The 12,407-nt window shown below is 41.7% G+C and overlaps 1 protein-coding gene across 1 annotated transcript; it reads right to left on the bottom strand.

Moving 5' to 3' along the window:
* Positions 1 to 353: 353 nt before the first annotated feature.
* On the bottom strand, positions 354 to 11,869 carry SETD7 (SET domain containing (lysine methyltransferase) 7; the record flags this gene model as incomplete). The annotated part of the gene is made up of 7 exons (XM_010022966.1): positions 354 to 618; positions 1,810 to 1,967; positions 2,264 to 2,381; positions 2,896 to 2,977; positions 4,671 to 4,860; positions 6,812 to 7,013; positions 11,740 to 11,869. Coding segments are annotated over 7 exons (1,061 nt in total), but the record flags the coding sequence as incomplete, so codon positions are not given.
* Between the last annotated feature and the right edge of the window lie 538 nt (positions 11,870 to 12,407).

The following is a 12,407-nucleotide window of genomic DNA, read 5'->3' as shown; positions in this document are numbered from 1 at the left end:
TATCAAAATATTACTGTTATCATCACAAGTGGCATATATGCAAAATGCAGTTGCACAATAATGCCTAGGCAGATAAGAGAGCAACACTAAGTCTGCCGACTAAAAGTGAACGATATACCCATTTTAGTTTTCTGTCTAGTCTTTTGGCATCTTTGCATATGGTGCAAAAGCAGAAGCTACCAAAGAATATCACATCTCGTATAGAATATTAAATAATTTCTCCAGATAAGACTGGTGCAACACTAGCTAATTTTAAATCTGCTATGAGTAACACAGTCAAACCTAGTTAGTATGCAAGAAACTTATCTCTTAACACAGAATGCAAAGTTATGATGCAACAGCATGAACAATCCCTGGTTGTCCAGTTTTCAGTATAAAGGTAGTGCATAGATCCAAGTTTCTATTTCAGTTTGCTGAATGGAGAAGGAGCTCGCGTTTCACTTTTGCTGGGCAGCCTGGAAAGCTTTTAGTTCCAGCTGGTACCACTCCGGTGCTTCTGGCCCATTCTGCCCAACGGGGTTGTGATCGTATCCGTAAGCCACTGTTAATTCTTCATCCTTCTCCACAGCCCTGATGGTACGGATACACTTGATGGGCCCAAAACGAGGATGAACAAACCTAGACAAAGAATCACAGAATCATGGAATGGTTTGGGTTGGTAAGGACCTTAAGAGCATCTAGTTCCAACCCCCTGCCATGGGCAGTGACATCTCACATTAGACCACGTAGCCCAAGGCTCTGTCCAGCCTGGCCTTGAACACTGCCAGGGATGGAGCATTTACCACTTATCTGGGAAACCTGCTCCAGTGCCTCACCACCCTCACTGTAAAGAACTTCCTTTTAATAATAATAAATAATATAACAAAACAGGCTAGGCTAGCTAGCCTGCTAGCTGTCAATCTACAGGCTCCCTTAACCCCTTTTATAGTTTCGGAAGTCACTCACAGTTCAGAGTAACATCACATAATCTGATATCAGATATGTAAATTGCTTTGAGTCAACCTGATAAAGGCTTCAGTAATAAAGGCAAAAATACTGATATATTAAAGCAGCTTTGCATAGCTTTATAATCTGAAGTTTTTTACCAGTCCTGCCTGCAACATTGCTCTTTTGTAATAAATAAATGTTAATCACTGCCACATGCCTTAGGCTTGCAGACAGAGGTAAACTTCTGCTTGAAAAATTGCTCATCTTTATTTCCTCAGTGCGGGTTAACTACCAAACAATTAAACACACTTCTGTAAATCTTCTCCCATGGTCCCACAGTAAAAAAAACTTGTTTATTTGAGGAAGGAAAACTGTTTTCTACGTATGTATTTCCACAGGTCTATTCATTTACACATTCGTATGAAAATATTTATACCCTTGAGAATGTATATACACCAGTAGTTTCCCAGTGCTCTGCACCAACTGCAGAGCACCAAGATGCTTATTTTCTGAGTTTCAGAAATGACAGCACATTTGATGGCACTGGTCGAGCATCTGTAGTTCAGCAAATACAGTGCAGTCGTAGCCAAGCTAGGATCTAGAAAGCTGTGCATTTTAGAGTCAAGAGGCAGCTCCTAAAGAGCTTAATGACAAAATAAAGTTGCAAACTTCAAGATGCTCCATGGTGTAAGTCCCAAGAGACCTCAAACACCTGCAATACCACACAGTTTCCAACACAGCCCAGGTGAGCAGGAACTCCTTCTGTGCCCAGACCTGTTAGTCCCAGCCCCACCAGCTGCTCCTCATTTGGCTGCCCAGAAACACCTGTGAGCCCAGACCGGCGGGCTGCAGCTTCCACTCCGAAACACAGACTCTACTTACGGGTCATAGATGCAGTTAGGAGTGAAAGAATGGTTGGCCTTATGCCCCAGCGAGGCACAGTACTTGGCAGCGTGGTTGTAGGGCTCTGGCACGTCTATGACTGTTTCATCATCCAGGGATATTGTATTTCCATTGAGTGACCAGTCTCTGCTGTCTACCTAGTTTGCAATGCAAAAACCCAGTGTGTGCGGAGGGGTCAACTCTGCCAGCAGTTTTAAAGCAAACATTCAAATACATGCAACTAACACTCTTCTTGTGTGTAAGTCATTAAAAACATCCCACGACCAAGACTTGTTATTATATATACACATAGGTGAACATGCACTTTCTTTCAATTAAACTTCATCGTATTAAATCTTAAGGGTGGGAAGGAAGTGGGTGTAAAATTCTGCTACAAGAAGATGGTTTCAGAAGGAGCAATGAAAATTCAGACTGACTTTTTTCTCTCCTTTACCTCCTGGTGTGTAATTCGCACTCCGTTGTAAAAGGACATAACTGTACTGGCTTCTGCTGCTATTTTGGAAAATAACCCTTCTCCAGCACTGGAAATGAGAGAGACATCAACGTACACTCTACAAGGGGAAAAGAGCATGAAATTAGTGATAGGCTACAGTTTTACTTTTCAGTAAGTATTATCACAACACTACTGGCATAAAGACTAATACATTCAATATAATAATAAAACTAGTAATTCAAACCTCCAGGCCTCATTCTTTTTCCTTTCTTCCATATATTCTGTTTTGGCAAAAATGGAGATCTGGTGGGAAGTGGGGGCTGACTTTATTTATTTACTTTGAAATTTTATTATTTTTTTTTAAAGTATGCCAATCTACTATTACTCCTGATAGCTTTCCTATTACCGATGGCTTTGGCTCAGGAACGCTCTCAGTAGCATACCAGAAGCCCAGAGGTTCCCACTAAGCTGAGGTTGCTGGTGTATACATGCACAGATGAGCAAGAGTTTTCAAGGTGAAGCCCTAGATCTTCAAGCACTTGACACAAATGAATGTCAGCATTTTACTAATCACGTATTTAGATATATCAGAGCATCAGCAAAGAACTACAACTGGTATCTACAGAGCCTACCTCTCTGACTCATAAGGATCAGGAAGAAGCGCATTTGTAGAAATGCAAGATGAAGTAGATTTGTCAAAACTGTATACTGGACCTAAAAAAACAAACCAGAAATCAACAAAGGAAATAAACTAATTGGCAGTACAGAAAGCATGTAACCTTTAACTTAATCAAGACATTTAAAAATCAAGTTTTAATGCCTGCAAGAAATTAATGCTATGCCTCAAGAAAGAAAAGTATTAAACAGAACTGCACCTGTACAAGGTCTTCAGTGAGATACTGTTTCTGGTTATTTCTTCCCCTTAACACACTAGAGGAGCATATTATCACAAAAGGCCGTATATACACTCTTCAAATTACCAACTTGTAAAGGAGGACTAGACAGTCTTCCAAAACTGACCCTCCCAGAGTCTCCAATTAAAATTCAAAAGCAACATTTAAAAGGTGTATTCATTAACACATTAATTATGAAAAACCTTTGACTATTTAAAATAAGAAATATGTTTTCTAGTTCAAATCCTGAAGAGACTTCAGACAGAAGATAATGTTCAGTAATCACAAAGTACACTTGCTACAGTCATTTATTTCCTGGCATTAATAAGCAACTCAGTGGTACAGCTCTAATTATATCCTTACATCCCTCTCCAATCAACTGCCAGAGGACTATCTGGGAGATAGGTTAAGATGCAGGCGGAAAAGCTCAAACATAGCCGTGGGCTCAAAGGGAAGGGGGGTGGGTGTGTGTGTGTGTGTGCAAAAAACCCAAAACAGAGTATTACAAAGTTTGATAAAAGGCCATTGCCCCTGGTGCCCAAGATCTGTCCTGGCTGAAGGCAGCTTCCTCCATAGTGTAACCAAATCCTATTAACAAAGCACAACTGTATCCTCTCAGAAGTTTTAAGTTAAATTTTGATTTGCTGTCAGAACTGACTTAAAAAATAAAGCCACATGCACTCATTTCTCAACACCTTTTCACTGAGTTTTATATATTTCACATCAAGTGAAACAATCATTGCTGACAAAACAGGAAATGTGTTAGCCTAGTCCTTGCTTATTACTCATGGCCCTGTCCACAACTTCACCCACTCACCTCCAAGACACCACATACACCTCAGAGCAACAAAACCACTTCAAGCCAGCACTGCCCTGGAGGAGGAGCACTGGTTACACAGGTTGAAGGCCTGTGACCCCAACCATTTCATAGCCACTTTCTACCACCAGGACTAGACAGACTGACGGGTGCTGGTGAATCAGACTGTTACACAACAACTGAATCTAGCTGACTAACTCAAATCCCCGTGTCCTTTCAGCCCCATAATGCAGATGCCAGAATACTCAGAGTGCCAACACCCACCTGCACAAACTCAACTGAGAGCTACAATCAAACCACAGCCTCCCTCTCCGCTTGTAGTTATTTTACTAACAAAACAAAGCCTGTAACTGTGCCAGCATTCCAGGTTTTCCTGCTGGCACAGGTGGGGATGGTATGTGTGACAAGCAGGACTGCACCCATGAGCATGCAAGAGAAGGGTTATGAAAAGAAGGTCAGCAGCACCACCACATAAGGTCAATTCCCATCTCTTCCCAGAGCAAAGGGATTGCTCCATGTGCCCTTCTGTCCAACTTTGTAATTTAGGAAACAGGGCTTCTCACTAACAGACTTACTATCTCACTGCAGCCAGACTTCAAAGTCTCTAATGGGGAACACGACAGAAACCAAGCTGTTTGCAGCAAGCTGTTTGCCCTCTGGTAGCGAGAATACAGATTTCTGTGTTAGCTGAACTTACTGCCTGGTACTACTTCAAACTGAGGTTTCCCATCCTCTAGAGATGTCAGAGTTGCCAGTTTTGCTTCTATCATTTCTCCATCTATGAACCTTCCAGAATATGCAGTCTTTCCATCAGGATACACATAGGCTATTTTCTCTCCAGTCATCTCCCCTTCTTCATTCACTTCTCCCACAAGGCTGCCTCCATCCTGAAAGCATGGGCATGAAAGAAAAGGCAGATCATTTAGTTATACTTTACTACCTTCAGTAGATGAAAAAGATTTTTCCCAACCTTTTAAAAAAGAAATCTAAGCTACAGAAAGTTCAGAAGAGAGATCATGAAAATGGGTGAGAAACAGACACATTAAGAAGCTGGATGAAGTCATTCCAGTCAGGATAAAACTGATAAAAGAAATTAATGATGTTTTCTACATTGTCTGGAAGAGGTAAAACCTAAAGTCTTTCCTTCCATGTGATGCAAATATTGAGTCCCAATCGGCAACATTTTTATGTGAAAAGTCTATGAATTAAGGCCCAAAGCCACACACAAACTTAAGAGTTTTCTTAGTATGATACTGTGCTGCGGGAAAGAAAAAAACACCCCAAAACACTGCCTTGCTCACTGCTAATTCATGGTACACCAAAAGGCTTGAGCCTATTTAGAAATAAATAAACAAAAAGATCTGCTGGATGACTGGAGAGTTTCTGTCCCAGCATCCTCCCACTATAGCAAGCAGTTGAGAACAACTGTTTGCTGAAAGCCATCATCAACAACAAAAGCAACACTTTTCCTCTCTAAGGTTTACACATTTCAGCCCTGGGCTTTGCCATCTGTGATATGCCTGCAACTCCAGTCAGGTCTATTTACAGAACTGCAGAATGAGATGCATAGATTAGCACAGGTCTAATGACTTCAGGTGTTTATTTCAGTAAAGGAAACATATTCAAATAATGCCCTTGAGCAAAACCAGCAGGTGTGATGTGGAAACAGACCGATTTAGATCAAGATCACTGCACACGGACTTCATTTCAGAGTGGCACCATTTTGTTCATCTCCAAGGATGAAAGATTAAAACATTCTACAGTACGGAACAGTGAACCTTAAGTTAAGGTAAAAATTTGTGCACTTAGCATCATGCACAGAACCATGCATAAACAATTGCTTCCATGTCAAGAGGTGTTTCAAACACCTTGCATTCTTCAGTCTGGCCAGATGATAATGACAAACAACCTTTAAATAACTACATTTCCAGAAGGTACAGAAACACTTTGTCAGCTGCAAGATGAACAGGAGACACATACCTGAAGGGTCAGCTGTGTGTATTTCATACAGTAGTACTGAAAATGTGCCACTTGTCTGGCAGCATACACTAAGCATGTGTTGATTCTAACACATGCTTAATGGCAGCAGTGAAAAACATTAAATAAAATGAATAGCCACTGGTGAGCATTTGAGATGAGTCTGCAACCGAAGCATGTGCAATATGTAGCCCAGAAATAGCCTGGGTTTTGACCAGCAGCTTAATTCAATCACATGCAGATGTTTCTCCCTCCTCAGCAAAAGGTAAAGATTAAAATGTTCAACTCTGGAGCACTGCATAAGGCTGAATCACAAATAATTTTTTTTTTTTTTAATTTACATAAAACCCTCCTAAAAACCCGTAAAATCATTATTGCCTTAATTAGCATGGGTATAAAACCACATAAAAAATTTCTGCAGCGTTTTCCAGAGGAGTATCTGAGCGTTTACCAAGAAACAGAAAGATTAAACTCTGGCTTGCTTAATGTGCAAGCAGGTTACAATAGCTTGTATGGCTCCCATGCTCCTCACCTGCAGTCAGCACCACAAAGAGCAAAATCACCAGCCCAGCCTTCCCAAGAAGATACACATAAATGCACTTCCAAGGGGTTGGGTTCCCTGGAAGATGAAAATAGTGGAGGCACCTCACAGCCTTGCTGAGTCCCGTCTACTGGGACACTGAAAAGCTCTAACTGTATGTTGGAATATCCAAAATCAGAATGCACAGATCTTCCACCCAGATTTTTGTGGGTTGACTTTTGTATAGCTGGGTCACGGTGGACATTTGTTTCAGATGGGGAGAAGAGAAAGACACATAATGGTACTATTCTGCAATAAAGAGAGCAGGTGGTCAGGCTTACCGGGTAATAAATCCAACAAACTCCATGTCGAATGTTGTCTTTATACTGCCCTTTGAATATCAGCCGCCCATCACTGTCATACTCCTGGGCTGGTCCATTCAGCTCTCCATCCACATACGTGCCATGAAGGACCACTCCGTCCTCGTAAGTGTAGATTCCTTGGCCTTGCAGGGCATCATCAACATAGTACCCTTCCAGGGTGCTGGTAAAGAGAGAAAGAGAACAGCTGTGTAAGAGTACTCACCTAAAAGGTGAGCCCAAAGCCTCAGCATGAGGCACAGCCCAATCCTACTCTTTTTGCTTGTTATTCTGCATATTACTGGTACAGAAAGGCATGAGGGGAAACCTTCATGAAAGTCAGGTCCTAGGAGGAGGTAACTGTTGATACCCGATTTGCTGTTGCCGAGTACCTACAACACCCAGGCTCAGCAGTGGCTGCTGAGGCTCCCTCACTGGGACACCAATTCCTGCATCTCTGCCCCGTCCCCCACGTCTGAAATTCTGATGTGTTCGCTAGTTTCAAGCAAATTTGAGGGGGAGAAGGTGAAGGGGAGTAGGAAAGTAAACCTGACTTCTCTGGAAAGCCGAGATGAAAAACAGAAGCCTGCTTCTGCAGAACTCCAAAGGCAGAAAACAAATTACACTGTCCTTTCACCAGGGTGCGCTGCATGGACACAGCATCACTCATCTAAATCGCATTGCCCAGCTTTTCTTACAGGCTGAGAGAAGCAAATTACAGCAGCAAATGGATGCTCATGGTCAAGGAAGAAATTCCTGGTCAAGCAGGCTACTCTCACGTTAGGATGTTCTACCTCCTACATTTGGATCTTTACTGACACCTCTCTGGCCAGATAAAATTGAACCACCAACAGAGATGGACCACAACAGAGCACAAACTGCAACCTGCAACCAGCTCAGTGTTAGCTCCCTAGCGATACAGCTAGCAACAAGCTGTACCAGATTTGCTAAAAGCACTGTCATTTTCCATGTATTTCTATTAAAATGGAACACAGCCCGTCAAACAGAACTAGTGCTGCACCTGGATTTGAACAAAGGAACATTTCACTTCAGTTTTGTCTTGCAAACCCTTTAGAAGCGGCACAATGACATCTTACAATCTCGTTTGCTTCCTTTCTTATAAAGACTTCTGAGAGAAACTGCAGAGAAGGAAAGCATAACTGTAAAAGAGGATCCACTCAGTTATTTCTTTCTCAGGTTAGAACTAGCATAAAGAAATACAAACTGTTTAGCTTTTACCCCAGCACATTTAGCTAACAGCTGGCTGCAGTACACGTACCTTCACGCCGTCATTCTTTTTCTGATGCAGACATCTAAGGTATAAGCCCAGACAGTGTCTGGGAGCACATGAAAATCTGTTTTGTGAAGTTTTGTAGAATATGTAAAGTCAAGAGCTGCAGAAGGCATGTTTTCTCAGAATTAACCTTCTGGTTTCTAAAGCATCACACTATTTTTACGTAACTTTGGCAAGCTGGCTGAGGTTTCCATGAGAAAAGACACTAGGGTAAAAGCCTCGATGCACACCAGATGCAGAGGAGGAAGGGGCAGGAAAGCTGTTTTACTTTCCAGTTGGATGAATTTCTTGATCCAGGCTGCTACAGAGCTGCACAGACAGCTACAGCACCACACAGCACCGGGAAGGAGCTGAGCAGATGAGGGAACCACCAGAAATCTGTGCACTTCCTCAACTATAAATGACACCACTTTCTCTTCTAGTTTATCACAGATCACCAGATTTGAATTTCATTGTAGCTGGCAACACACACAGAGTCTACACGCAGGATTACTCTTTAAAAGAAGCAGCCACCCCCAGTTTATGTAATGAAACATACAAAAAAAAAAAAATCCCTTCTTGTTAACTTCAACTAATACCATTAAAGGTAACAAGTTGCTAAATTACAACAGTGTTTCTGCACTGGGAAAAGTATCTTTTCTTTTACTGTAACTCAAATTTTTAGGTTTTGGTTCTATGCATTAACCATTAAACAATGTCCAAAAGATCCATCTCTTTCTATTCTCATATAACATAAGGAAATCAAAAGACATCCAAAGAAAGAATTCTGTCTTACAACCTTGCCTAAAAGATCAGATTGTCTAAAACTTTTACACTTTTCAGTTTTTGAGTTACTTACACCCTGCCCCCCATTTTTCTCTCTCTTCTTCTAAGCTCTTGAGGTATGGTATCTGCAGCCAGACACAATACTTGCAGCTAAGACCTGACTGGCACAAGGAGGAATAAATAGCTTCTGTCTTGCATAAACAAAATCTTGTTAATACAAACCCTGAGCTAGCCTATATTTCTCCAGTTTGTTTTTCATGATAACGTGAAACCTGACTTCAGTAAAGCTTTCAGGTGTACTGTCTTCCCATTATCTACCAGATCTGGAGGGAATCTAGAATATCCATTACCTAAAAGATAAACTAGTTACAAGGGGCAGGGAGGGAAAGAATACTTACTGCAATATCCTTTCAGGTATTAAGTTACATCAACAGATCCTAATCCCTTCATCCCTCACTCCCTCATCAACCACCTTTCCCTCTATATGGGTACATGGAATACTTTTTCTTAAAAATAACACCGTTCTCTGTGTTCTGGGAGATTCCAGTTTACAAGAGTCTCTAGTTAAGGGAGAACAGCAGCTGCAGCTCTGTGCCAAACACAGCTCTCATGCTCCCAGTTATTGCGCAAAGTGTTTTGTTAAGTGCACTTCAGCAAGCATTAGCACCAATGAGAGCTCAAGTGCACAATCCAAAACAGGGAGTGTGCCAGAGGTGAAACTCCTCTCTCTAATAGGATATGTTGGGTTTTGTTGCATTTTTGAAGGGGGAGGAAAAAACAAGTGATATTTCATTCCACGTTTCCACTCCCTTAAATAATCAACAGGAAAGGAACAGCGATTCCAGTAAAGGGAAGAGTCTGCACTGAGACAAACAAGGCAGCCAGGCAGCAAATCCTATTTCCCAACACCCAGAAAACAAGAATGCTTACGCTGCTGCCAGTCCAGTGTCTGACAGGACTCGGCTACTCCCAAACAACAGACCTACAGCAGTTCAGCTGTCAGCCTTTACCAGCAGCCTGTGAGAGAAGCATTCAGTAACGCTGAAACCAGCTAGCTTACTGCACTGAAGCACACAATACTGCAAGGGAGAGAGGTTTTGAGAAATTCTGAGGATTCACTTCTCCATAAACACTTAGCCTTGCCCATGACGCAGTTAATGGAAACAGCACGTCCTGCTTTGTGCCAGGTCATTCTTCCAGCAGCTCGTCACGACACCTGAATCATCCACTTCAGAGAGCACCTTACTCCTGCTAGCTGGACATAGCTAGGGAAATCGCATCATCTTTAGTAACTACTTACTGCTCGGCTAAGGCTGCTTTAGCTAAATTAAAATAAGTTTAGGGCAGTTTATAAAAATACCCCATTTTCCAAAACCGTATTACAGACTATTTTTGTGTATTTTCATTCTGCTAGTTCCTGAAGCCATACAGTAGCCAACTGTTCCATTTTTTAAGGGTTATGAAAATAAAGAAAAAAAAAGAAGAAGAATTGGCAACACTGAGGCAGTACAGAAAAGGCTCGGCAGCAATCTGAGTTTTCCCACAGAGCACTGCCTGTACCCTGGATTACATGGAGGAGCAGCCCTACGAACAAAATAGCGGGTCAGTTTCTCCAACTGTACAACCAGCAACTGGTCTGCTGAGATCACCAACAAGCACAGAAGCATTATGTACATGTGTCCACAGAGATGCTGTTTGCCAGCTTAAGGAAAAAAAAAAAGCCCATTTTAGAGGGGTCAGCTGCTGGGCAGTGCTGGTTTTCTGTTACTCACAGAAGATTTAATAAGCCCATTACCACAAGAGTGGGGATTTTTCTCCATCTAAGCTTGGAGGCCTGGTCAGTTTCTACATAACTGAGTAAATATATTATCTTTCTCATGAAAAAAACCCCACAATCTCCAGAATGAAGCAATTGCAAAGGCAAGTACAGACAAGGAGCTGACTCACTGAGACAGCACAATAACTCTGCTCCTGCTCAGAAGTTCTCTGAGCAGGAGGAGAGTAGACGCGGCACGACTGTCAGTTTAAGGGCTGCTATTCATAGTGCCACCGACAGCTGCAAAACCATCAAGAATTGTGTCATTTTATACATCTGCTGCTGCTCCTTTGGAGGAAGTTCTGAGCAACTGCAGAGAGAAACGCTGCAGTTGGGGGGAGATGTATAAGGTGTTCATAATGAAGACCTGAGAAGAAAATACATGCATGGGCAGAGACTAGCCCAATTTCACTGTCACAATTCCCAGCAAAGAAAGGGGAAATTATAGGGGCTTTTTCTGCAAATAAATCAGGCCACAAGCAACTTGAAAATGATTAGGTAGAGCTGGGATCAAACCCATGTTTAACTCAGTCCTTTAACCACTAAACAATTTCCCCACCCCAGCAGAAGGTAAGCCTCTCAGTCAAGGTCCTACATTTGTGTGCAAGGTCTGGTAAAGAGAGCTTCCAGTCCAGCTGCCGTCTCTGTATAGGGCTATAAGACAAACAAGCAATTCCACCTGCAGTTATGGACTTGAACTTTGTAGTCCAAGTCGTTGCCAGCACGGTTTCCAACAGCTCTGATCACCTCCCAAGTTCCTACAGTCTCTAATTGGTTCATAACTTTATAATGCTAAAAATGCTCACACTGGTGCATTCTCTCACCAAGAAACAACTCCAGGCATCACATTACATACAAAGCCCCCAAGCCCACAAAGGTATGGCTATGGCAGCAGTAGAGAAAACTTTCCAGGTACAGTTTTTAATGAGAAAGCTTATCCAAAACCTCAGCAGCATACAGTCAATGTAGATTAGTTTTGTATCACTGCAAGCAGGAGGCAAAATATAGAAATAAAATTGAAGAGTCAGGGTCTACCTTCCATCAAAAAAGAAGAACTTGCCACGGCCATTCTTTTCTCCATGCACAAAGTTTCCTTCAAATCTGTCTGTCGATGAATAGGTCACTGTACAGAATCCATGTGGCAACCCATCATCATCTAGATGCCCTGAAATAAAATCCAGACAAAGAACACAAGAACACATTAAGCATTACATAAAACAACAAACCTGTTCTGATTATGTGAACTCTTGAAACGCAATAGCTCCCCAGTACAAGACAGTAATCTGCAGCAAAACATTTCTGTTAGGAACATGGATCAGAGATTCAGTACAGCTGAAGTCTGCACTTGTGTAATACATTTCGCTTGAAAAATAGAAAGAGTCAGGATAAAATAGAAGGGATGAGAGACAAGAGAGAAGAATAAGTGGCAAGACATGTTTCCAAAAGATACAAGGTTCATACTATTCTAACTTGTGTTAATGTATGTCTTCAAAAATATAGTATTTCTTTATCTAAAATATGTATTTCCTGGTGAGAACAGAATAGATTTAGACTTGAATCCACTGAGTAAGGAAAGATTTGGTTTTTTTCTTTTGATAAATACATCTTACAACAATGTGGGTGTGACACCTCATAGCCATATCCACATCCACAGGAATTTAAAGAAATAAAAGCATGTAATACGTATAATACACTGCCCTTGC

The sequence above is a fragment of the Nestor notabilis genome, unplaced genomic scaffold, assembly GCF_000696875.1.
Source record: "Nestor notabilis isolate BGI_N333 unplaced genomic scaffold, ASM69687v1 scaffold34629, whole genome shotgun sequence".
Taxonomy (NCBI): Eukaryota; Metazoa; Chordata; class Aves; order Psittaciformes; family Psittacidae; genus Nestor; species Nestor notabilis.
Note: the sequence above shows the minus strand (reverse complement) of the source record. Positions and strands in the feature narration are given on the sequence as shown.